A 27,464-nucleotide genomic window follows, 5' to 3' on the forward strand; every position below is an offset into this window, starting at 1 on the left:
GTAAAGTTGAAGCTTGAGATTCAGTGGTCTGATCCCCAGGCTTGCTTGTTCATTTTCCCACTGTTTCTCAGGGTGTGTGTGTATGCACGCGCGCGCACACACACACACACACACACACACACACACGCACGCACGCACGCACGCAGGCGCGCACATGTGCATCCTCTCTCAAGTGCAAACGTGTATAAATTTCCTCTCTGTCTTTTATTATGTTAAGTTATTGAGAAGTCCCTTTTAGCCCTTCTGGGGTGAAGACTGCCCTGCTATGCTGAGAGATGTGGATTATCAGGCCAACCTGAGTTGGGCTGGAGTGGAGTAGCTCCAGGTCCACTGTTGAGAGATGATGACTAGTGAAAGAAAGAACCAGGGCCTGCTTTTGGTCTCTGAGATTCTGCTCAACCTGCTACTTGATCTTGAACCTCCATGCTCAAAACCTGTGGCCCTCTCAGAGTCTGGATTTAGTAATGAAGATGAGAGTTAAAATTTGGGCTTTGTACTTTTGTGATTGGTACATGCCCCTAACAGAGAAAATTAGAAGGCAAAGCACGATTCACAGTTTCCCACAACCTTCTGCAGCAAGGCCAGTTCCCTGCATTTTCCATCCATCCATCTCCTCTTGGTCAGCATCCTCCTCGTAGCCACACTGATGAGCCCATTTGAATTCTGGACCACTCTTGCCACCCCCAGAGCTGTTTCTTTGTCCTCCGCACTTCTCCAACACTATTGATTTGCCATTCTCTTGCAGTTTATTGGGTTGGCTTCTGACTCTGGAAGCCCTTCTTTCAACTGGTCTGAGTTAACACTTGTCACCATGGTTTCTAGGAGTGCTGTGAGGATCGGCATAGCATGTTTTTGCTACCATGATCTTTCCTTTAAAGCTGAGGTGGTCTAGGCACTCCAAGAACCCTAGAATAAGCCATAGAACTCTATTCTCCTCCCTCCAGTCCTCACTTTTCATCCCATCCATTTCTAAGCCCACATTTCCCAGCATCCCTTTGCTTGCTCTGCATTCTGTTGTCCAGCTGATGAAAAACTTCTGCCTCCTTCTGCTGTGGTCACTTAGGTCTTTCTCAAGTCTACACTTGTGTACGGTTGCACATGCAGTTGGGTGTTGCTGTTTTGTCATGCATGTCAAAGGTTATGGTTGCTTATATATGTCTCTATTTGCATGTTAATTTGTGAATCCACAGACAGAATGCCCTCCTTAACTGAAAACAAGAAGCAACAGTTCTGCTTGGTTTGGGGTATGCATGTAAGCACATGTTGATCTGTGAGAGAGGCTAAGTATGTAAGGGGGATGCTGGAATGGTCTTTGAAGCCACTATCCATTCCTCATAGTCAATGTCAAGAGTAAACCCAGGGAACAGACTGCATTGGGCAGTTCCTTTGTTTCCCTTTTAACTATGCAATACGTTGATTTGATAAATAACTGCAGTTGATATAACAAGTATATACTCTAAGTTAATAGCCAGTTGCCTCAAAACTCTTCAAATGAAAGCCATCAAGATGGCTTCATGGGTAAAGCATCTGCCACCAGTCCTGATGACCCAAGTCTCATTCCTGTTACCCCCATGACGGAAGGAGAGAACCTGACTCCTGTAAGTTGTCCTCTGATCTCTCTAACTTGTGTTGTGGCTGTGTGCACCTCCCTATAAATAAATAACTAATGAAAATAATAAAACCTTATCTATTAAAAGTTACTTCAACCCATTTATTCTCATAGTCTCTATGGATTGGGTTTACAGGGGGAAAGTAATTTTGTGGTTCTTGCTTGAGGTCTTGGGAAATTATATTTAGTCTGTCCCTCTATTGTGCCATGGGTCAGGGTGGTGATGGGATATGTGGTTTTCCTTTGGTTAGGTTTTGTAAATGTGGGTGTAGTGACCCAAGAGGATAAGGCTTTGTAGAGATGGGGTGGGTAAAGTTCTTAGAATTTGTCTAAAAATATAAGCATTGATATTAACATGATTATGAATAATTATGGTGCTAGATCCTTCCTTTTGTTCTTTCGTTACCCATACCAGATCCAACCTTTGAGAGGGGTGGAGAAGCTGGTGTGACTGAATGCCAGTTTTCAGAGGGTATCCCTGTAGTCCTGGCCGGGCTGGGAAATGTAGTTCATTGTCTGTTGTTACAAGAAAATATCCAAGACTAGATCATTGATAAAGGAATGTGGTTTATTTAGCTTCATCTTCTGGGTGCTGAGAAGTCCAAGGGCACCCTGTGAGGGCTTTCCTCAAGTGGGCGTCACACGATGAGATGAAGCAAGCAAATCAGAAGAGTTTTGAAAACAAAGCCATTCCCACAATAACCCATTCATTTATCTGTAAACAGGTAAATCCATTCCCAGAGGCCCCACCTCCACTACCACCAACATGGAACTCTGAAGGTTAAGTTTCTGACACATAAATCCCGGGAAACAAATATTAAGAACAGCTACTTCAGCTCACCCTAAAGAGCTTTCTCTTTCCTAGAATCTCCTTTTATTCCCATTTCTGTGGGGAACACAAGGAAGGTGTGTGCTCAGCTTATATGGCTGTTAGTAGCACCCATGACACCCCGGTAGGTTAGGGTGTTTCATTCCTTTGCTACTAGAAGCACTCAGGGTGGAGAGGAAAAGGGTACCTTATCCCACTATTATCTAGGACTGGGGATTAGTGGCATGTAGAGCTTTCAAGGTTAAAACAAGGACATAGCCTGGAAAACTGGATGGCCTTTTCTATCTAATTGTGTCTAACGTTGCTTCCTGTTGCAGCCCTGTGCCTAACTGGCCTCGCCCCTGCTTCTTGCCCCCAGGAACTTCCCAGCTCAGGAGAGGCAAGCATATAGCTGAGACTTCCTGTGGCCCAGAACCCTGCTTGGAGAAGTTGCATCATTTCCTCTGACCCAGTAGCTGCCTGTGCCTGTCCTGAGTATTGGTCTCATCTCTTCCTTGTTAGTATTGCTTTCTGAACCTTTTGTGACTCTAGGGATGAGGTGGTTGAATACCACAAGTTCTAACCACCAAGGCACCATGTTTTTGTGTGGTGCTGGGCCAGATGCCAACCTAAGCTTTATAGATTGCTTCCTGTTTATCTCTGAAGGCAAACTTTTCCCTGTCCTTTTCACCTATCCCAGTGACAAGCTTTGTCTGTGAGTGATTGACAGGTGGTCTATGACCGGAAGTGGCTTCATGGCAGCTAGCTGTTTGGTCTGTGTAAGGGGCCATGAATGTTTGCTCATGTTTGCTTCTGTCTGAGGTTTTGCTTGTATGAAGTATGCAGAATGACTGTTGAAGGGACTTCTTATAGAGAAGAGAAGATGGGTTGTGGCTTCTGGTGGGGTACATGAGCGAGTGTGTCGAATGGAGATGGCAGTTGGGTCTGTTGTAAGTAGCTTGAGTCTTCTGCACCTCTCCATAAAAATTCTTTTTAAAATATAAGTTTCTCCTTAACACCGTCTTCCATTTTGAACCCATGATGCAAGTGTGAACGCTTGCTGCTGATTCTTGGTGTTTAGAGTACGAGGCAAGCAGTGTGCATTGAGGCCATCTTTAAACTAGGCTTGGCACAGTGGTTTCAAAAACATTTCGGTATGTTCCAGAGATTTTCTTGCCTGCAACCTCTTCTGTCTGAGATGGCATCCTTCTCCTTCCCTCAGTTCTTACTAAATTCCTGCAAGGTCCTCCTGTCATTCCCAAGCCACACAACTCTCTCTCTCTCTCTCTCTCTCTCTCTCTCTCTCTCTCTCTCTCTCTCTCTCTCTCTCTCTCTCTCTCTCTCTCTCTCCCCTCATCCCCATCTCTCTTTCTATGTCTCTTTTCTCTGTGTGTGTGAGTGTGTGCTTGCGTGCATTCCTGCATGTGTGTATTTGTGTTTTCTTCAGCAGATGTAGATTGCCCTGTGACTTTCTCCTAGAGAAGCTGAGTTCCACTGTGGCACTGCATGCTTTTCCAGCATGTCGTTTAATTCTGTGCTTGTTTTCTTTTGCTTTGAAAAATAACTGAGAAAGATAGAGGAGGTAAGACATATTTTTGGCTGAGTTTCAGTTTGTAGTCACTTGGGTCTATTGCTTGTGTCTGGGCCTGTGGTGTGTCTGTGTCATGGTGGCAGGGTATGGCACAGGATGGCTGTTCACTTCCTGGCAGCCAGGAAGCAGAGAGGGACAGGCGGCAAGAGATGCACTTCAAAGGCTTGCCCCCAGTGACCCATTTCTTCCATCTTGGCAGGACCCCATAAGTCTCTTCCACCTCCCACTCATTCCATCAAATTAATTCATCAATGAAGCCAGAATCTTCATGGTCCAGTGACTTCCCAAAAGTCCATCATCTGCCGGCTTAGCCTCCAACACTGCAGGCTTCAGGGGACATTTCAGAGGTAAACACTGCCGGGAACAGTAGGGGACACAACTTCACATGTAGGCTCTAGCATCCTGATCCTGAGGAATTAATTTCTAAGACCTCCAGTTAGGTGAGGCTGGGATTTTGATTAATGCTACAGAAAGAATTTCATGATAAGTCAGAGAGAGCAAATTTGAGATTCATTAGGTAATGAAAAGTACACAGTTTAATTAAAAAAAAAAGAACTTATACTATGCTTTGAGTGTGGACATCAAGGCATATCCTTACTCTTAAGAAAGGAGAGTAGTACATGACATGGTAGGTGGGTACCAGCTTCTCAAAAGGAGAGAACTGTAGTAACATATCATATTTGGGGCCTTTTAAAGTAAGTGTGTGTGTGCGTGTGCGTGTGCGTGTGTGTGTGTAATTGGAGACAAGAGGCTGACCTCAGATCCTCAGATGTCTTTCTTAATTGTTGTTCTCTTAAATTTTGAGACAGGGTCATTCATTCTGGACACTGAATTTGCTTGCTGAATTGGTTAGTCTAGCTTGCCCTAGGGAATCCTCTGTCTCCACATAGCAAGTGCTGGGATGACAGGCAAGCTGCCACACTGACTGGGCATTTACATGGGTGCCGAACCATCTCCCTAGCCCTTACCTTGGATTGTGGCAGCTTTTGAAGTTATAGTGTCCAAAGGATTGAAAAGATTAAGTAGAACTCTTTTGGGTACTCGCTGTCTTGGTTAGGATGACTGTTGCTGTGATAAAACACCATGACCACAAGCAAGTAGGGGAAGAAAGGGTTTGTTTGGCCTATGCTTCCACATCATAGTCCATCACTGAAGGAAGTCAGAACAGGAACTCAAAATGGCAGGAACCTGGAGTCAGGGGTTGATACAGAAGCAGAGGAGGGTGCTGCTTACTGGCTTGCTCCCCATGGCTTTCGACATGTCTGCTTTCTTGGATACCTTGATTTTTTTTGTTTTGTTTTTAAGATTTATTTATTTATTTATTATACAGTGTTCTGCCTGCAGGCCAGAAGAGGGCACCAGATCTCATTATAGATGGTTGTGAGCCATCCTTTGGTTGCTGGGAATTGAACTCAGGACCTCTGAAAGAACAGCCAGTACTCTTAACCTCTGAGCCATCTCTCCAGCCCCAGTGTGCTTTCTTATAGAACCCAGGACTTCCAGCCTAGGGGTGGTCCCACCCACAATGAGTTGAGCCCTCCATATCAGTTACTAATTAAGAAAATGCCTATAGGTCTTCTTACAGGCTGATCTTATGGAGGCATTTTCTGAATGATGGCTTCCTCCTCTTTGATGACTCTCGCTTGTGTCAAGTTGACATAAAACTCGCCAGGACTTTTATCAAACAAATTTTCTGTGGTGCATGGGATTACAAAAGAAAAAGGGGTTTATAAAGTGCTTTGTACTATTTCAGACAAGAAAGGTTTACAGATAAGTTTGCTCATTAAAAGCAAGAAAGGAAGCCTTACTATATGTAGTCATAGAGGAGATACGTTTTGACTGCAAATATGGCTCATAATCTTGTTCATGATATTTACTCAGAAAAGTAGAGATTGAAAGATGAGAAAGGAATGTTGATGAGGTAAAAATTAAAGGTCATGTACCTATTGACATTAAGCATGGTTGGTGAGTTTCCTGCTCGAAATATCTTTCAAAAGAAAGTAGTGGTGTTATGATGGGAGATACTGCAGCCAGTTAAGGGATTTTTAGTCATCTGTGTCAAAATTATTATAATTAAAAAATTTTGTGACAGGGTCTAACTAGTGTAGCCTGGCTGACCTGGAGCTCTCTATGTAGACCAGACTTATCTCAGACTCACAGAAATCCACCTGCTTCTGCCTCCTGCATGCTGGGATTAAAGGCGAAGGCCACCAAACCCACAGCTGTGGCAAAGTTCTTAACTCTCAGCCAGATCCCTAAGGTGAAAACTCTTTCTCTTCCAGTGTTCCCTAAAATCTCCCCATCTTTCTGTCCAGCCTCAAAAACCATAGCGTTACATGTTATGATAAAGCCCGAGGGGGAATCTTGGTGGAATCCATGCCGGGTGAGGTTGACGGGGACAGGGGACAAACATGCCATGCAGACAGAGCTTAAGTGAGTTTTATTAGAAAGGGGCGGGGGAGGGGAGGAAAGAGAAAGAGGTAGAGACACAGAGACAGAGAGAGGACAGAAGAGAAGAGGGAGACAGGAAAAGTCCTGTCTACCCCAGGAGAACAGCATGAATGAGAGCCGGAAAGAGAGGGTAAGTGGACGGGGATCTTTCTTTTAAAGGGGTCCTTTGCACCTGCATGCAGACTAGTAATCGGAACCCTGGGCTGACCAGGGCACTGCCTGAGTGCATTCTGCCAGGTGACAGGGGCAGGCCAGCGTGATGCCTGAGTCCTTCCATTCCATTTTACAGATGAGAAACTGCGGTAGCCGCTGTCTCAGCCTCACAGAGCGGCTGAAAGTAGTTGAGCTAGCAATGACACGACTGCTCCATGGTATGAGGAAGGGGAAGGTTCTTATTGCAGATGTGAGAGACAGAACAGCCAGAGGCATCTGGAAGAATCCAGAACAGAGAGAGAGGTAGACTGAACATGACCAGCAGACTGGAGCCGGCCGTGGGAGAAGCAGGAGCAGAGCGGGTGGGGGGGGTGGGGAGTGGGGGGGGTGGGGGGATGGAAAGAGGGAGAGCATGGGAGAACAAAATGGGGGGGAGGCAGACAGGGAGACAGAGGTGAACATAGAGGGAGAGCATGGGAGAGTAAGGAAAGGGAAGGGGGAGGAAGGGGAGAGAGAGTGTTGAAAATTGTACGTTATATGAATGAGTAGCTGGGGAGAGGGAAGCCCATGAGCTGGAGGGAGGTTAGGATAGGGAGGAGGTGAGAAGGATCAGGATGCTAACATGGACTGTGACATGTGTAATGGGCACTCGTGATACCGAGGGAGCCTGGAGGGAGCCAGCATGCTCTTAGGTATGCTAATAGGTGTCACAGACAGCCATTTGTCCCTTCTGCCTTTTGGAATTTGGGGAACTGGAGTCTCCTTTGGACCTGCCTGAAGCACTGGCCCTCTCTTGCCATTCTGTCTAGTGTGGTAATGTAAAGCATTGGCTTTGAGGCAGGGTCCCTGGATCACAGTCTCATAGACCGTAGCTGGGCTACTCTGACTGAAACACTTTAGACATCAGCGTTAGGTCTTTGTGGAGTAAAGCAAGAGCTAAGGCAAAGAGATCTGGGATAGCACATACCTTCCTGGGTGTCTTCCTTTCCTGCAACAGGGACATCTGCCTCCCCAGGACACTGCCCCTCCTTTGCTGGCTGCTGCTTTCCCTTTGATTGAACATCACTATTCTTTCCTTAAGGCTTTCCTTTCCATCTTTTGGAGGGAGGAATAGCCCTCTGTTCTTCTTCCTATAGGTTACTTGGATTGCCCCATTGGAAAAGTCCTTGCAAAAGTATGTGCTATTTTGTGATGATGAGTATGTTAATAGGGATGATTAAGCCCTCTGCTATGAGGACTCCTGGGTGGGTCACTGTAGGAAGTTGGGTAATAGAGAGAGAGGCTTTACCTTGTGGGAGGTGTGGGACTGCCTGGAGGCAGGTGAAAGAATGCGATAGTATCTTAAAGGTTCTTGCTTGGAAACAGGAAAAGCGACTGCTGCCTTTCATTTGGAGGATGGGCCAGGCTTTGGACCAGATGCTCAGGGTACAGTAGTACCCAGTGACACCTTAGCGGCCAGTGAAGTCTGTATGTGGGGAGACATTTAATTGAAGAATCAAGTAGATGCTAACCCAGACAGAGAGCCAAAAGAAGCTATGAAGGGCAAGCACTGTCACGTGCTCGGCACTGTTAGACTCCAGGGTGGCTCTCTGAGCAAGATGATGCTCTTCCATTCTTACAGAAGCGACTAAGGTTCAAACCAGTCCAGATCCAATTCCAAAGCCCAGGCCTTTCCGGCCATCCCTTGCTGACTCCCTCGAAGCCTTTAATCTCAGCCCCCATAGTTCTCTGTGCAAGAGTCATTTAGTCAGAGCAGATGATGATTCTGGGCTGTGATTTCTGGCATCTGTCTGTACATTCACTCTCTGCTGACAAGCTACTCACTACCAGAACCCTGATGACCAATGAATAGCCTCTGAGGATGCTTGGTATCTGTGAAGTTCACTCAACCAACTGGGTGTAGTGGTTGCTGTCTATATTTCCCAGAATTCAGTAGGCTGAGGTAGAAGGGAGAGTTTGAGCCAAACTGAGGAGCTCCAAGTTAGCGTAGGCAATAGAGTGAGATCCTGTTTCCAAAACAAAACAAATAGAAAAGGGCAATATAAACAGGGACAGGCTGAGTCCGGAGTACATTGATTCTTGCACGCTCAGGGTTGGGGTGTCACTGGGTGGAGTCAGGGCTAGTTTTCTATCCAGGGTGCCTTTCTGGGCCCTGTGCTGGTTAGTTTTAACTGCCAACTTGATATAACCTAGAATCACCTGAGGAAAGAGTCTTTATGAGGGATTGTCTAGGCTGGCCTGTGGGCACGCCTGTGGGTCTGTCTTGGTTAATAGTTGATGTAGGAAACCTCTTGTGGGCAGCCCCTTTTCATGGGTGGGCTCTAGACGGAGCCGCTGAGTACCACTCTTAGCTTATTCTCTCCTGTTCTCTCATTGCTCTTGACTGTGGATATGATGTCACCAAGTCCCTGCCTTGGCTTCCTCAAGTGGTGAACTGCAACTTGGAGTTCTAAACCGAATCAGTCCATTCTCTCCTGTCAGAACACGTTCCATGAATGGAGTTGTGTGAGGAGACTTCTGGGTGCTTGTGAGAAAACTTGTAAGAAACAAGACATGAGTTTTGTGACCTCAGTTGTTTTTTTTTGTTTTTTTTTTCCCTGAACACAGACTTGTTCTTGGGATGTGCTTTTGTGCCCCTCCCAGGTATATTGGATAGGAGTGACTTCAGCTGTTGTTATTCATAGACCTCTATGGAAAAAAACATGAGACTTGTCCTTGTGATAGTATATATTATTCAGGCGATTTTTCTTAACCCTCAGAGTATAAATTGTATGATGCTCTGAATAAAGGTGGCTATTGCATGAGACTTTCAGTCCTGCTCTCCCGGGTTCATGCCGACAGCATACGCTTCTTTTGGTCAGGATTTTTTATCACAGCCACAGAGACGAAACTGGGACACACACCCCCTCCTTAGTTCCCCTTTGCATTGTTGCCCCTCCGTTTCTTGCTTCTAAGCCTTGTTGCCCTCCTGTGCCCCAGCCTGCCACAGTTGATGGCGGTGGTCATGTTTGGCGGGGCTGGTAACCTTTGAGAAGAGTGAAGCCTTGTCCACAGTGTGTCCTCCAGATGAGAAGGTTGCACTGCACAGAAGAGAACCTATGGGCACCATGGTGAAAGTGTTACACGGCTGGGAGAGAAGACTGTGTCCACAGAGACCTTGTTTAGCTTGTGTATGAGGGATTTTGTAGGTAAGGTTTCACAAAGTAGCCCAGATTGGTCTGTTTGGAACTCACTATGTAGCTCAGTTAGCCTGAGACTTGTAGTAGTCTTCCTTCTTTATCTTAGCTTTTATTTTTATTTATTTTTTTATTCCTGAGGCAAGGTCTTATAGCCCATGATGGCTTTGAACTTGTGACCCTCCTGCCTCCCCTCTCAAGTGCAGTACATATGTGTGCCAAAATGCTTGGTAACACATTTGTTTAAGGGCCCTTCTAACCCTGAGATTGTTCTTCCCCTTTTGCATTCTTACTACAGTGTGAACCACCCCCCTACTTCAGTCCTGCCTTTGAATATTTAAAATTTATAAGTTGGAAGACATGTAATACGTTTTTAATTCTCTCTCAGTGTATCTTTAAAAAATGTATTCTTGCCCCTGAAGATTAGTGCTGGTAAGAAGTAGATCTGGAAATGGAACTGCTCTGGGGTCATCTCAGGCAGTCCCAGAAAAGGCACAGTGGCTGGAGAGTTTGTTCTGGAAGTTTCAGTGTGGTGTAGATAGAGTCTCATTTGTGAGCTTCTGTCCCATTTACTGCCTCAGGGAGTAGGCATATGAAATGGAATCACTATACTTTTACAGTGTAAGAAAAAAACTCACAATCTTTGGGAGAGGAAAATATATCTTCTGGAAGAGCTAAAATTCGGTGTAGTTATAGCTCAGTTTCCCATGAATTATTTATCCAGTGAACTCAAGCATGCTGATGGCAGCCAGCAACACAGAAAGTTAGCAGCCAAGATGGATGGAGGCTCATAGTCTTTACTTGAAAAGGTGCTCTTCAAGAGCTCATGCAAAGTCCAGTGTGGTTGTAGCTGTATTTACTAGTTCACAGGAAACCCAGTAGGGAGGATAATGTGTGTGTAGACACACGGGCATCTGTGTGGATATGTTTGTGCATGCATGTATGCTTGTATGCACATGTGTGTTATAGCTCTGTGGAGATGTAATTCACTTATTATTACTGTTGTAATTTAAAAAATGCAGCGAAGAGAAGTCTTGTCATACAACATGACTCACATAGGAGGTTTATTGGGAGAGGAGAAAGAAGAGGCAGAAAAAGCAGCAGAGACGGGGCAGAGACCAGTCCCTGGGGATAGGAGTGGAAGAGGAAGAGAAAAAGCGGGAGGCGGGGAGACAGAAGGTGGGCAGGGCCCTTTTAAAAGGGAACATAATGGAATGTGTACAAGGGCGGGACAGTACAGATGCCGCAACACTAAACAATTACATTTACACTTTCCATACAGTCCCACGGTTTCAGTGACGTCACATAATTACGCAGCCATCACTCCTGTATAGACTTATGTGGGTGTCCCTGCAAATGCTATGGCCAACAACCATGGGAGTCAAGAAAGGAAATCTGGTTCAGCACAACGTAGTTATCTGGACTGGTTCAGACTTCTAGAGTCTGACACTAGGCAGTTTATTTTACACATATTTAAATACAATCCAGTTTTGGAAAAAAAAAGTTACCTGGTAACAATTATCTTAATCTCTTGTTCACAACAAAGCTTAAGGAGTGACTGCATTGAAGCTCTTTTACAAAGTACATGTGATCTCTACAATGAAGATGGGTCCTATAACTTCAGGGACTAGGAACTGGTGTGGTCTCTGAGCAGAGATAACATAGAGGTCACCAGGCTATTAAGTATGTGTGACATCTCCCCTAAGGATGGATTCTATTGACTGAGAAGTAATGCTCAAGATAAAGGTCTAGGAAGGAAGTGTCTGGTATAAATATAACAGTCTGGGGAATTCAGGTGTGGTCTAGCTTACAGATAGCACAGATCACCAGGCTGTAAACCACATCTGCTCCCAGCCTTCTGGGAGGAAAACCGGCACACACCCCTTCTGTTGAGGAGACAAGTCTTCAAGATGAACTGTCCTGGTTTTTCCAGTACTTCACTGTGAGCATGAAGATGTGTCCTTTTTATTTTTTACTTTTTATTTTATAGATGTTTGAATTGTCGCTGTGGGTTGGCTGTTTTGAATAAGGGCAACAAGATCATTTGTTTACAGGATTTTGTGTGGCTATCTGTCTTCATTTCTCCTGAATGTTTACTGTGAGTTGAATAGCTGGTTCACAGTGTTAACTTTAAGATCTGGCATTATCTGGCCTTCACCTGCTAATCAGTTTCCCAAAGTGACTGGACTATTTTTTATAGCTGTAGATGAGAATTCTAGTTCCACAGCTTTGTGAATTGTTTTTTTTTTTTTCCTTTTAAAAAGTTGGAGTTCATTAAGAAGATGTTTTAATACAGACCCAAGTACAGACATTAGGAGAAGGGGAAAGAGACGTTATTGAAGCACGGGGCAGTAGTATATGTATATGTCCTAGAGAGGGTGTGCAGAGAAGAGAGGGAGGAAGGGAGAGGGAGAAGGTGGAAGGGGGGGAGACAGAGGGGGAGAGAGAGAAAGACAGAGAGAGAGAGGGGACTGACCTAGATGAAGATTTATCTAAATTGTTGTATTATTATTATATGAAGCTGTTATTCTACTGCATCATAGTGCTGGTGCTGCCTTGAGAAAGGCCTCACTATGTAGGTAGCTTAAACTGGTCTTTTACTCACTGTGGACCACAGCTGTCTTTGAGCTTGTGGTCCTATGCCGGCTTCATGAGTAGCTGGTAAGTACATGAAGCCTGGCCTCTCTCTGATTTTGATTTGTGTTTCCTGAATGACTGATTGCATGACCTTACTTATTGTTTGTATATCTCATTGGAGAAGTGTTTGCTCATATCCTTTTTTTTCTTACATTCTTATTTTTTTCTTCCTTTTTTTTTGGTAGTTCCTTATTATTATTTTATTTTTATTGTTGTTTTGTAAAGATTGTATTTTGGATATGTGTCCCCCTGTGATGGTTTGAAAGAAGATGGCCCCCAGAGGGAATAGCACTATTAGGAGGTGTGGTCTTGTTGAAGTAATTATGGCCTTGTTGGAGGAAGTGTGTCACTTGGGTGCAGACTTCGCAGTCTCTTTTGCTCAGGTTTCACTCATTGTGATACTCAGTTCACTTTCTGATGCCCGAAAGCCGTAGAGCTCTTAGCTCCCTCTACAGCACATGCCTGCCTGCATGCCTCCATGTCCTGCCTTGGGTCCCGAGGCTGGGGAGATGGCTCCGCTGAGAGTTGGCACAGCATCTGAGTTTGGTTCCCAGCACCTATGTTGGACTCACAGCCATTCATAACTCCAGCTCCAGGGAACCTGACACTGTTTTTTGGCCTTCAAGAATAAATACATATATCTCTCTCTCACACATACACTAAAAGTATAAGTCAATAAAAACGTAAAAACTTTTGTCCTAGTCTGTTGTTTTCCCCACTTTATTTTAAAATTGTGTGTGTGTGTGTGTGTGTGTGTGTGTGTGTGTATAAAAGCATACCTCAGCACATGTGTGGAAGTCAGCATGAAAGTGTGGATTCTTCCATTTTACCATGTGCTCCCTGGTAAAACAACTCAGGTCATCTGGTTTGACAACAGCTATGTATACCTGCTGAATTGTCTCACTGGCCCATATCTTCCTGATGTCTTGATGAACTCTGTTGAAGCAGTGTTTTTCATTTCAGCCAAGTCTTTTTCCTTTGTTCATTGTTGTATCTAGACAACCATTCACTCAGATTCTGTGTTCTAAGAATTTTATATCAAATGCATGATACATTTTGAGTTAGTCTTTTATATATGGTTTGAAGCAGAGGTCCAACTCCACTCTCTCCCAGGTGGCTAGTCAGGGCTCCAAGCACCAGTGTGGAGGACCATTCTTTCACAAATGGCTTGTTTTGGCTCCCCTGTCTAAAGTCAATTGATGATCTGGGTGTGGTGGCACAAGCCTGTAACTGCAGGATCTGGAAGACAGGAGTGTTCAAGTTAGGGTTACTATTGCTGTGATAAAACCCTGTGAACATAACCAACTTGGGGAGGAAATGTAGTTTATACTTCCCATTATTGTTCATCATTGAAGAAAGTCAGGACAGGAACTCAAACAGGGAAGAAACCTGGAGCTGGTGCAGAGGCCACGGAGGAGTGCTGCTTACTGGCTTGCTCATCCTGCAGCCTGCTTTCTTACTGAACCCATGAGTACCATTCCAGGGGTGGTCCCACCCACAATGGCTGGGCCCTCCCACATCAATCACTAAGAAAATGCATTATGGCTTAGCCTACAGCTAAACTTACAGAGACATTTTCTCAATTGAGGCTCCATCCTCTCCAGTGACTAGCTTGTATCAAGTTGACATAAAACTGTCAGCACAAGGAGGGTCAAGAATTTAAAGCCAGCCTGGGCTTCACAGTGAGAAGATAAACACATACACACCTAGCTGGCTTGTTTCTGGGCTGTTTTATTATAGCAATCTGCATATATGGTTGCATGCAAAAGTCACTGTGTTGTTTATTGCCAGTAAAATTACGTTTGAATCCTCTTGGCGTTGTCCCTTTTCAAGATTTTTTTCTTTGTTCTAGGTTCCTTGCATTTCCACATGAGTTTTGGGATTGACTGCTTAATGTTGTAGGAAAGACAAGTGAGGTTTGAATAGAGATTGCACTGACTCAGTAGACCCATTCGGGAAGTATCTCATCTTAGTGGTTTAAATATAACTCAGAAGAGTGGGATGTCTTCCTGTTGATTTATGTCCTCAATTATACGTTCAATTAAACTTAATAACTTTAAGTGTATAAATTTTGATAGAGTTAGTACTGAATATTTCATCCTTTTTGATAATGCAGCAGATGGGATTATGTCCTTAATTTCCTTTTGAATCTACTCATTGTTTAACACTTTGGGTGGATTCTTAAAGTTTTCTGCATATGAAATTATTAGCTGTGAATGCAGATTATTTGCTTTTTATTTTCCTGGCTGGGTGTTTTTAATTTCTTTTCTTTCTTTATTTGTCTGAGTCATCTCTCCAGTCCTGTACTGAATAGAAGTAATGAGTGCAGGCATTCTTGTCTTGTTCCGTAATCACTCTGTAGCCCAGGCTGGTCTCAACCCATGATCTGTCTGCCTGTGCCTCTGAGTGCCCGGGATACAGGTGTGCACCATCTCATTTGACTCTTTCCCTCCCTGCTTTTCTTCTTAATGGAAAGATGTTCAATCTTTCACATTAGATATTTCATAAATGCCCTTTATTAAGCTTGAGGAATTTCCTTTCTATTTCCAGTATATTGCATTTTTTAAAAAAATCATTACTGAACATTGGATTTTGTCAATTTTGTTTTCTCTGTGTTTTGAGAGTAGCACATGATCTTTTGTCCTTTATTCCAGAAAGATGGTATCTTACATTTATTGGTTTTCTTGTGTCAAATGAACCTTTCCTTCTTGGCATAAACACCTCTTGGTAATTGCAAATAATTCCACTTATATGTTGCTGGATTAGTCTAGGTGGTACTTTCCTGATGATTTTGGATGGTTATTGCTAAAGGTAGAAGTGTCACTCTGATGAAGGGAAGGAAGTAGCAGAAAAGCCTGAAAGTCAACTCCAGAGGCTCAGCAGTCGATAGCAGTGGTGCAGGGCCGTCTCTCACAGGGTCATCGCTGCGTTTTTAGCTTACACACTTACACATAGGGCATAATTAGTGGTTTCTCTGATCCTGAGGAAGTGCATTGAATTCCTAACTTAGGGCAGTGCATGATAGACTTTAGGGAGATTTCTAATCAAGAGAGTTTAAAACAGAGAAAGCTTTGATGATGTTTCTGCGGCTTTACCTGCTGGTTGTCTGGGATGTTGTGTACATGTAGGGGCTCATTTAGCACCAAGGTTGATGACTGATCAATGAAGTACTGTTGTCCCCACATCCCCAACCTTAGGAAAGCTTTTCCTGTCACAGCTCAGAAAGGAGGCAAGGTGCTTGCCTCCAGCCGAGCCTATCCTGTGAAGGATGGATATCACACTTAGCCATTCTCTGAGCAGGAGGAGGGCTGGTGAGTCAGGGCATTTGTCGGTTGACTGTGTGGTCTGTCATTGGTGATGCTATCTGCTTGTATCCTTCACCCCATTCCCTGTCAGTGCTCTGTCATTGTGTGAAGTCTAATGTCTCAGTTTCGGCCTTCAGCTCACTTCTCTGCCACGCCGGGTCGCTTTTCTAGTGCTCTCATCAGTCTTTGCTGACTCAAAGAGGGCTCTTATAAAGCCACAACTTATGTATCCTCATGGTCTCATTTATGCACAGAGCAAGAACATAGTAATGTGAAAACATTGTCTCCAAGCCAGACCATATATCAGCATACAGAAGGGAGTTGGACATACAATTCCACCCCTAGTCATGGAGCCACTGGCAATGGTTAAATGCTAAGAAAGCAGCTGTCAGTTCTTTAAGAGTATAGCTCCTGGTAAGTTGACCAAGCTCCAGTGGAAGACTACACATCCAAGGATATTTTGGGCAACGCAAATTGGTCTTGAAGGGAAAAACAAAAACAATTCCCTACTCATACCAAAAACAAACAACCCTACCAAAAAACCCCCAAAACACTAAAATGATACAAAGTTGGGTGAATAGGAAAGGGGAGGGTAGATTTGTAAAGAGTTATGGGGGTTAATATGATCAAAACATTTAGGGAACTCACCTCTCAGCTAATTAAAATTAAAATCTCCTTACTATTGTGTATTTTATAAATGATACAACTTTGTGTTAGTTAATTCTTTTTTTTTTTTTTTTTGGTTTTTCGAGACAGGGTTTCTCTGTATTGTCTTGGAGGTTGTCCTGGGACTCACTCTGTAGACCAGGCTAGCCTCAAACTCACAGAGATCCACCTGCCTCTTCCTCCGAAGTGCTGGGATTAAAGGCTTGCACCACTAATGCCTGGCTAATTCTTTTTTTTTTTTTTTTTTTTTTTTTTTGGTTTTTTACGAGACGGGGTTTCTCTGTATTGTTTTGGAGGCTGTCGGTCCAGCCTGGCGTGCACCACCACCACCCAGCTGCCTGGCTAATTCTTATTTGTTAATTCTGTCTCTGTGTCACACACACACTCACACACACACACACACACACACACAGAGAGAGAGAGAGAGAGAGAGAGAGAGAGAGAGAGAGAGAGAGAGAGAGAGAGAGAGAGAGTTGTATAAACCAAGTAAACACTGTACTTCCATCTCCAGCAGGTATTGTCTAATTTGTTCCTAGGACAGGTCTGGCATGTAGGTAGTACACACTAGATGTGGTCCATGGATAAAACAGAACCCCAGAAACTTGGAAACTTAGAATGTTGGTACTTCCCAGAGCTAAGTATCTTGATTCTTACTTGAAGAAGAGGAGGTTGTTTTCAGTGCTGTCTTGGGGTCTCCTCACTGCTTAGCTCCTTTGGTTCCCAGTTCCTCTGTAATAGTGGGGTTCTCTCTCCCCCATCAGTGACATGGCCCCATAGTCATAGCTCAACATCTTCATTCCACCCCTAGTGTATTTTGACGCAGCCGAATAAGGATCCCTTGTCCTTTCCCCATATACCTCAGCGCTTGGCAGTTTTTCACTGGTTTTGATCCCACTAGTATTTGAATGTCTGTGCACACATGTCCTTATCCAGCTTAGTTTGTGTCTAATGCGGCGAATCAGGCCTTAATGGGGCACTGGACTGTGTTCTTCCTGGTTGCTTTTATTCCCTGTTGGAGTGTGCGGCAGAGGAGGGGACCCACATTGCTTTCTGATTCTGCCACTCAAAAGCTATGTTTCTGTTCTATTCTGAGTCACAATTATCCCCTGTCTGAAAAGGAGGGGTTGGGTCAAATGCTGTCTCAGGCTGCTATGCTCTGTCATTGACCCAGCTTCCTGTCTCTTTCATAGCACTCCTGGTTCATGTCTGCATTCCTGGTCAACTGGTTGTCTCACAGGTAATTTGATTTTTGTGCAGCGTTTCTCGGTGTCTCTCTTCCCCATGCTTTGGACTTTCTCCTCTCCCATCCTGACCAAGTAAGAATCCTGGATGGGCGGCAGATCTTTGGAAAGTGCTGCCTTTCCAGGATGCTGTTGGGGTCTTTGCCCCACCCCTGTGTCTGTGAGGCGATCTAGGGATGTTAATTGCAGCACTGAGGCTTCTATTCAACAGTTGAAAATCCAGAGCAGTTTCTGTCTTAACAACCTTTACCTGTCGAGTCCTCATAAAGAATAATCAGGCCAGCATACCTAAACTTTTAGTAATGGTGACTAAGAGACAGTCCCTTGATAGCTCTGTCCTGCCTCCGTCCCTTTTAGAGAATTGCATAGCATTAGCCTAAAGACAGGTCACCACAGTTAATTTATACCCAGCCTCCAAATGCTGAGGAATAAGAAGGAGTCTGCTGTGAACTCTGGTATACTCATTGGTCCCACTCTGCTGCTGTGATCAGTAGTGACAGTCACATCAGGAAGATTTCAAATAATACTTGCTCTTTTGGGTGGTTAGTTTTCTTTTACTAGAAATAAAGGTGTGGTGTACAGCAGCATTTAAAGCTTTTCCTGGGTGTGTATGTGGGCGCATACATACACGTACACAACCATGTCCGAGGGAGACTTGGGGAGGGCTGCCTACTGGGGTTTTGTCCTGACTATAGCTGAAAGGACTGTGCTGGATGTCCTATCTTTCCCAGGTCCCCTGCACCTCAGCACCAGAGGACCAGCACTGAGGCCTCAGAAGTGGGCGTGGGGCACTGAGTTTTCTCTTTCCTCCCCTCCCCCAGATCAGTTACTAGAAGGTCATTCTCTGAGTGTGTTCTGGAATCTGGGCTGCTCAGGCCACAGCAGTTAATGCTGCTTTGTTCCATGCTAAATGAGGCGAGAACGGTGGCCCAGGTCACATTGGTAGTCCCACTCAGCAGGACACTCAGCTGTGCGCAGAGCAGATCTGAAGGCCACGAAGGGCTTTCCCTTTGGCGCAGAGCCACTGACCTTGTGGCGTGCGTCCCGGGGCTGAGTGCTCGACTCCTATGGGTTCCACTTCTCCTTCACTGGTCCAGTGGAACTTTCCTTATTGTTACTGGATTTTATTTCTTTTTAAATTTTTTTGGCTGTGGGGCAAGAGTCTCACTGTAGCTTAGGCTGGCCTAATTCACTCTGTACCAAAGCCTGGCCTTGAAGTCACAATAATACTCCTGTCTCAGCCTCTTAAGTGTTGGGATTAACAACTGTGTATGTCACCAGGGGATAGACGAGTCTTCCTTTTCCACACCCTGTTCTAAGAGCTGGAGTCCCCGTGAGCAAGGTCCCGATAGGGTCTCACACTGTATTGGGAAATCAGTAACTGTGTGAGCCAGAGAGAACTCTTCTTGCAGACCATGTTAACTCTGGGGAACTATATGAGCAGGGAACAGAAAGAGTGGCTTTAGCTGAGGTCACAGCAGGGAGCGGTCATTCGCTGCGACAGGATGACCCTACTGAGCTAAATACTTGTGAGTTCTCAACACTTTCCCTTGGTGTAAATCCTACTACTCCCTGCACTTCTGTTCATCTGTAGGGTATCAGGACAAGAGATAGATCTCGAAACTCACCGAGATGGGTACTTTCCAGCTGCTGAGGTCTAGGCACATGCAGGCTGTCACATGACTTTATGTTTGTGTGTGCTGGAGAGAGGACAGGGTGTGGCTAGGAGACCAGAGGGATGCGAGGAAATGGGCAGTGCGGAGGATAGAAAGCAGGCCTGTTTGGGTGCTTGGGGAAAGAATTGTGAAGAGTATAGTGGGGTGGTCCCTGCACCAGAAGCTGGTGCCTCAGGAGAGATTGGTACCTTCCACCTACCTTCACTGGTTGACTCTGCTGGAGCCAGTTCTCTGTAAAGAGAGGAAGCTATTGTGGGATCTCGTGTCAGAGGCATGGGTTGAGACTCTAGAAGGAGCTGTTTCAGAGAGAAGAGATCTGGGAATCCATCAGCAACAGGGATGTGTATGTTCCTACCATTAATGTAGCTGTGTCCTCCTGCTGGGGTGGGGGAGGTCCTGTTTGTGCTGGTCAATCACTGGGGCTTTCAACAGATTCATGCTGGAAGATTCTGCTGTCCTTCTGAAAGCTTTCTTGTTCTTCAAAAGAGTTGACTTGGTTGCTCTTTAATCCTAACTCTGTCTCCCCTAAGGACAGCTATCCAGCCAAATCACTGCTCCTTTTGGATGGTGAAGTCAGGCCAGACTCATGTGTCCTGAGCATACTTCCTCTCCAGAGTTGGAGACCTGCCAGTCTCAGCCTGGCTTTGGCTTATCCGGAATAATCAAATTAGTACTATTTTAATGAATAGTCTTTAGTTTTAAAAATCAGTTTTAGGTTCACAAGCCAGAAAATACATGGGCAGAAACATGGGCTGGAGCCAAGTTCCCATACACTCTTTTTATTAACAATCATATTAACATACAGTTGACCAGTGCAGGTGCCTGCCACTAACCACATTAGCTTAGGTTACACTTTACTCTGTATGCTGTGATTCTGTACAGTTATTTATTTTTTACTTGTTGAGTGGGAGTTTGTTTGCTGTTTGCTTTCTTTTTTCTTTTTGTTTTTTTGGTTTTTTCGAGACAGGGTTTCTCTGTATTGTTTGGAGGCTGTCCTGGAACTCACTTTGTAGACCAGGCTGGCCTCGAACTCACAGAGATCCACCTGCCTCTGCCTCCCAAGTGCTGGGATTAAAGGCGTGCGCCACCAACGCCCGGCTATATTTGTTGCTTATAGGAGGCTTTCCCTGGTACCTGCTGGTCCAATCTTACCAGAAGTTGAATCATACACAGTGTTCATCTTTGTGCTCTGGATTTCTGCCTTGTCTCTGGAAACACCTGACATATTCTTTGTAAACAGAGGGATCCTCTGGGGAGGGTGATGGCAGACATCACACGGATCTGTGGGTAGTGCGTGTTATATGGGTGGGTATGGCAAGCTGTATGTCTTTCTGCTATTTGCATTATCAGTCACAAACTAGGAGACACTGCAGTTCAGTTCATCGCAGTTTACAGGACTTTAAATCTTTGGAAAATAAGGTAGAAGCAAGACAATGGAAGTACTTCACAAGTCATGTAGTGCCTATGCCGAAGTTGTTCAGAAATTTACAGAGAAGTATTTGGCATTCTTTAGTGTTCTTATATGCAGTTAATTCCTGCTTGTCTGAAACATGAAGCCACAAATAAAACACCTGTCTGTCTCTCATATCATGATTACTCATACAGTTTGCATCTTCCTGAAATTGTTCCCTTTTCTCTTTCAGTGTTTGTGAGATAGAATCCCATTCTGTAGACCAGGCTGGCCTCACACTCACGGTAATCCTCCTATCTCAGTTTCCTGAGTGCTGTGATGACAAGTATGAGTAACCACACTTGACTTTTTTTCTCTTTCTTTGGGAGTTTATGGACTTTTTCTTTTATTTTAGATATTAGTGAGAACATTGTAAGCTGTGATACGTTTAAACTCCTTTAGTTGAGTCCTCCCTCTATTCTGTGGTAGCTGTTCTGAACAGAGTCCCATGTGATGTTTCACAGCAGGGATTCCTGGGAGGAGGAGGACACAGGGATACTGTAGATGTACACACAAAAGGCTGGTGATTAAAAATCCACTAGCAGTAAGTAATATACCACTGTCCTTTGGTGAGCTGGGAATTGCATGTGGTACTTAGGAATCTCTGACTTTGGTCCAGCTCAAGCATCTAGATGATAGTCAGGTATATTATGAAACTGCAATAGTCTGGAAGGCGATGGCTGATACTGGAGCAGAACAGTGAACTCAGTGTTGGAATTCCAGGCAGAAGCCAGGGCTTGGGCCTTTCCTTTTCTCTCTCTCCAAAGCAGAGATTCTCCCATGAGCATCTGGGGCAAGTATACATTCATTCTCAAGAGACTGCTGTCAGTCAAATGAGTTTTGAACATCTTTATGCCTTGACCTGTGGTACAAGTCATGGGCGTGATCCTCCCCGTGAAAACATGTATTTAGTCCTGTGTGGATGCCTCAAAAGAGAGTTGTAGGGGTTTATGGAGTCTTCAAGATAGGGGTTCACCTTCCTTAAAAGTCAGGGACGGAGAGATAGGGATGCAGTAGAATTAGGCAGAGAGGTGTAGGGGTGTTTTGTGCATAGGGAGGAGCATGTGCAGAGGAAGTAAGGTACATGTGAGGAACTCTGAGTGATTGGAGAGTCCACTGGTTTAAGGTGAAGCTGGACCACATAGACCATAATGCCGTGTTGAGGCTGCTATTTGTCATCTTCAGAGCAGATACAAGCAATCATGGAAGGCTCTTAAAGATTTTTTAAATTAATTAATTGAGTATCTTGCCTGTATGGCACTGTCCTATGTGCCTGTGTAGTGCTCACGGAAGCCAGAAGAGGGTACCAGATATCTGGAACTAGAGTTATAGATGGTTATGAGTCATCATGTGGGTGATGGAAATCAAGCCTGGGTCCCCGGATAAAGTGGCCACTGTTCTTAACTGCTGAGCCATCTCTCCATCCCCAAAGTGACAAGAATGGAGAAGTCTTGGTTACTCATAAACTGTAACAATTAGGGGAGAAGCCCTTCAAGGATGAAACCCGAGTTCCAGGCTTGAATGATTGGGGGTTCATACTGCGGTGAGGGGGACGAGGGGAGGGATATGATATGGGGAAAGAAAGTTGCCATTTTGGAAATGATTTTAATTTCCAAGTATTGAACCAGCACTTTTCGTTGTCCTAGGGTCCTTTGGAAGCCAGTATCCTGAAGAGGATGCAGATAAAGGGAAGGGCACTTCTGGATGATGACCCCCTCCCTCCCTCTCAGGCTTTGACTGGAGAAAGGGAGCTGGCCTGGCCTGATCCCAGCAGGAAGTGAGAGCAGCTGTGTCTCTGTAGTTTGTTAGCTCAGCCTGGGAACCGCCCAGCCTAGTTCAGTTTGTTATAAAAATGAAGTGAACTTGACTGCCAAAAACGAGTAATCAGTAAGGTGACCTGACCCTCCAGCAAGTGGGACTGATGTAGACTTGCTCAGGAGAGAAGCGTTAGCTGTGGGGGTGGTAGTGGTTAGGCTGGGTACAGAGCTGCCCTTTAGGCTATGGCAGAAAGGAAGGTGGTTTCAATGACCACGCCCTCCGCTTTTGCCCAAGGAGCTGATTTTCTGACCTCTCTGCTTCCCTGGCATCATGGCTCTCATTTTGATTTACGTTGTTAATGTGAATATTTAACTTTCACCTGTGAGATGTAGACTCGAGTCCGATTTAGTGTTGTATCCTTCTAATCTCTTCAGTTGACCCTAAAGCGCAGCTTGATGGAGCTGGGCTATAGCTCCTGCAGACACATTTTCAGGAAGGCAGACTTGTGATTTTTCTTTACAAGGAAGGAAGTGGGGGGAAGAAGGGAGAGTGAGCGTGTGGTGTGAGTGTGATAAGCTAGTGAGTGTGCAATATGAGTGTTAGAGGTATGGCAGCATGCGCACGCGCGCGCACACACACACACATGCACGCACGCACGCAGGCACATAGCAAGTGTGTGTGGGTGTGTGCTGTGTGCATATACCAGGTTGGATGGGAGCTGGTGGTGTGAGGCGAGCCCTTGTAGTATGAAGATGGGTATGCATAGGGGCTCTTGCATCTGAAGAATTTTGTCCCTTTGTTAGAAGACCTCATCAGAAGCTCGGCAACCACCTCTCTTCTCCTGCCTCCTACCCACATTTCCTCACTGTTCCGGTATTATCAGTCCAGCATCAACCCTCCCCAGGAAGGAGAGGTGGGCTGGGGTAGAGCAGCCAGTGGATGGGTTCCCTTTGGGTGCTTGAGTTTGGACTCTATGGTTAGAAGCTTCCCTTCTGGGCTGGTGGTGATTCAAGGATATGTACTTCCCCTTCCCCCACAGGCTCCTCAACAATGAGTGGCCTTGCTCTGTCTTGAGGCCTTGGCCTTCACACGATTGTAGGAAGAACTGAAGGTTTGTGTTTCTGACTGCAATGGGTTCAGGCAGATCAGCATGGAACTCATAGGAGAGGGATCATGGAAACTCCCCCCTGACCTGGAGGGCCTTTGTAATTGGGCAATCATGAATGGTGTCATGCCATCTCTGGTTGCATAGGTCACTGACATACTGCTGACCCTGCAGCTCCAGCAGAGCTCACTGGGGAGAATTGCTAACCACAGAGAAGCCGTGACTGCCCATTTAATCTAGAGGTTTTGTTGCCTCAGCAAGGTGCAAGGTCCTTTGCTAATAAGCCCGTGTACTTTGGTGGGCTCCCCCAGGGGCCAGGCTACAGGGTGCCCATGGTTTACCAGCCAACTCATCTGCTGCTGGGAGCTTCATTCTTCAATGTGTCAACACAAGCTGTTGGTCAATACTAGGGGAAATTCGTTTGTTCCCGGTGTCATTTGTGAAACTCTTTTGACTGGAACTAGTCCTTAGCGCCAAGTTTTGGGAAAAACTTTCTTTTCTTGTAACCACAGGAATTATCTTTCAACATGACTGTTTCTATTTCTATTAATGCAATCTTTGCTTAGGTACATGTCAGGCCATCTAAGGCTAACTCTGGCAAACTCTTGGACGTGTAGATGAGGTGATTCAGGGAAGTATTGTGGTCCGGAGTGAAGGACCTGTCAGGAAGGTGGGGCTCTACGTTCGATGTGATCCTCCTCTGTTCATGGGCATAGATAACTGGGCTGTGTTTAAAGTCATGATTAATCCAACCTTTTTCCCTGTGGAACTAATTGTCTGAGTTTATACCCATTGGCCAGCAAAAAAAGGCGACTGGTATTAACCTGTTGAGAGTAGGGAATGAATTCTTTTGTTTTGCTTAATTTTGCATTGTTTGATTAGTTTTTAGCAAGGAAATACACATTAAACATTAACCTGAATGCAGTTTGGTATGGTGGATAACTTTAAAGTATAGTCAGGGGCAGGTGTGTGGGGTGCATGTGTGTAATCCCAGCACTCAGGAGGCTGAGACAGGAGAACAGGCAGTTTTGAGGTCAGCCTAAGTTACATGGTGAGTCTTTCTCCAAAACCAAAGACAAATAAAAACTACAATTGGGCATGGTGGGACAAATAATCCCAATGCTCGGAGGTGGAGGCAGAAGCAGGCCGACCTCTCAAGACAAGCCCGGTCTACAGAGTGAGTTCCAGTCCAGGACAGGCTCCAAAGCTACACAGAGAAACCCTGTCTTGGAAAAAAAAAGTACAATTGGATAAAAAAATTTATATAAAAATTATTAGTCCATTTCTCCACTTAGGAACTTAACAAAATGTCAGATAACTCAGTAAAAATTCCAGTAAATTAAAAAAGTAACCAGATGTAGGGGTTTAGGCTGCAATCACAGCCCTTGGGAGACTGAAGCAGGAGAGATACCATGAGTTCAATACCAGCCTCAGTCACATAATGAGCTCCAGCCCAGCCTGGGTTTAAGAGTGAGGTCCTGTAAAAATACAAACAGAAACAAAACAAAGCAAAAGAAATATCCCAAACAACAACAAACAACTCCAAAAGTATATGTTTTTCTTAGTGCATTTATTTTTGGCAGGAACTGTTATTTAAGAGTGGCTGTGTGTGTTTTAATTTATTTGATCTTACCAGTGAAGACATTGAAAGGAGAAAAAGGAAAAAGCCACTTACCATGCCATATAGACAGTGGCACGGATCTGTGGAAGGACCTTGCCTTATTTTGATGCCTGCTTAACCCACACAGGGCTTTGCTCCATTACGAGCAAGATGGAAATGGACGCAGTAATTTCTGGTTAAGTCGCTTATTTACTAAAAGCTAGAAACTATTTAAAAACCGATACCCCCTTGGACCTTTAGTTTCCCCATCTGTAAAATGGGGAGATAAACCGTGTGGCTTCAGAGTCTGTGCACTCCTAACCCCCTGTGATTAGGGACGCTGCCTTTCCTCCTCTCAATCTGTCTTTGCTTCTTCTCCACAGTACGTGGGAAGCCTGGATGTGCCGAGACCCAACAGCAGGGTGGAGATCGTGGCTGCCATGCGCAGAATCCGGGTGAGTGGTCACACAGGTGGGGCTGTGTGTGAATCTGCAATTCAAGCTTCCTTGCTGCTGACCCTTTTAGCCAGAGCCGAGAGCCGGAATGAATGGCTGCCCCCTTCCGTGCCCCAGAGTCCACATTCCTGCATCACTGGAGACGATTGTGAATTGAGCAACATGGGTCAAAGGGTGAAATGGATGTGGTGGCCAAGCAGTGTCTTCCTCCCTGCCTCGTGTCCTGCAGCTCCAACAGAGGTGCCTGTGTGGTGGTTGGCTAGGCAGTGAAGGAGAATGGTAAAAGGTAGAGCAAAACTTGAGTAAGCTTCTAGTAGTCGATCTGAACATTTTTAAAAAGGTAATTTATTGTGGTACAGAATAGAAGATTTACTTGAAATTTTAAGGCTGGATATGAGATGTCAACAAAACTTCCTTGGTCAGCTGCTCGAGGCTTCAGGCCTTTTGGATGGCATTACCCCTCCCCCACGCCCCTCCCCTCCAAACTTTCCTGTGTGTCTCCTGGAAGAGTTTGCTATACATGGCAACCCACTGCCTTCTGACTCTGGCCCAGAACAAGAGAACTGTGCATTTTGGAGGTGGGTTTAGGATTGCTCAGGTGTCTTGTGACCGTTGTGGAGGGAGCTGGTGTTCGGGTGACTGGCGTGGCCATCTCTGGGTGCAGCCTGGTTCAGGTCATTGTTCTTTGTAGTGATCTGTTCCCCTGGGAGGGAAAACATACAACAGGTGCTGGTGCTTCATTTTGCTTTGGTTAGTTTTCCTTCGAGCTGGATCTTTATCCTTTCAATAGGAAGCTCAATGACACCAGTGCTGGGGAGAGTGTAAACATGCTAGCTCATGGCTCAATGATGCTTCCAGTCACTGGGGATTTTCTTCTTTACCAAGTTGAATTGACCGGGATGACTGTTCCATAAGACAGTACTGTCTTCATGGCCTTGGTACTTAGAAAACGTGAAGTATTTTGATGAGAGTAACTCCACTGAATGGTCACAGCATTAGAGGAGCATATCGTGTCATTTTCTAGATTAATCTGAATCTCAAAGAAACCAATCGAGGAGTCACGGAGGCCCGGAAATGGACATGAGGCCTACATGTGTCCTATCACTTCCTGCTTGGTCTCTTGTAAAGCTGTAAGTCTTACTCCTCCTCTGGCTGCAGGTGCAGGGCTCAGTTCTTCCAGGCTTCTTTACCTCCCCCTTTGCCCTCCTACACCCTGTGGTGTGCTTGCTGGTGCGATAGAAAGATGGAGCCTGGAGCAGATGGCACTCCGGGTGTCCACCAAAGTCCTATTTTATTTATGCTGTACTGATGGGCAGGGATGGCTGTTGTGAAAGAAGTGCCTCCCCCATAGCTACTTCTGTGTCAGGTGCCCCTTTAGATATTTGAGTAGTGAATATATTTCATTATGTATAGCTACTTCAGATGAGATGAGGATGTTCTTAGTAATTTCATGGATGTACTAAGAACATGGAACCTTGGGCATGTTAACTCCTTCAGTAGATAAGGACATGAAATCTTGGGCATGTTAACTCCTTCAGGTCAGGTTGCTATTCACAGGCAGCTTGGGTGTAGGTGGACTTTTCTTTCCTGCCTGCCAGTTCCCAAATAACCTACACAGAGCCTTAATATTAATTATAAGCCAATACGACATAATCACGCTGTGGAAGGGGGCTCATACTCAGTACTGCAATGTGGTCCCTAGTTCCCTGCTGAAGGCTCCCTGGAATGCTGATTATGAGTCTTGACCCTAGTTTCCAGAGTCTTCCAGACAGGGAACCCATGG

General features: G+C 45.1%; 1 protein-coding gene across 3 annotated transcripts in view; it reads left to right on the forward strand.

Moving 5' to 3' along the window:
• CUNH1orf226 (chromosome unknown C1orf226 homolog) overlaps positions 1-27,464 on the forward strand; it is a 311,252-nt gene that overhangs the window by 68,956 nt on the left and 214,832 nt on the right. For all 3 annotated transcript variants that reach the window (XM_040737162.1, XM_040737160.1, XM_040737161.1), the window contains exon 2: positions 25,610-25,681. In XM_040737162.1, coding sequence (XP_040593096.1) covers positions 25,667-25,681 — 15 coding nt within the window. In that variant the 5' untranslated portion in view covers positions 25,610-25,666. The remainder of the gene's footprint in view (positions 1-25,609; positions 25,682-27,464) is intronic.

Source organism: Mesocricetus auratus, unplaced genomic scaffold (assembly GCF_017639785.1).
Source record: "Mesocricetus auratus isolate SY011 unplaced genomic scaffold, BCM_Maur_2.0 Super-Scaffold_100676, whole genome shotgun sequence".
Classification (NCBI taxonomy): domain Eukaryota; kingdom Metazoa; phylum Chordata; class Mammalia; order Rodentia; family Cricetidae; genus Mesocricetus; species Mesocricetus auratus.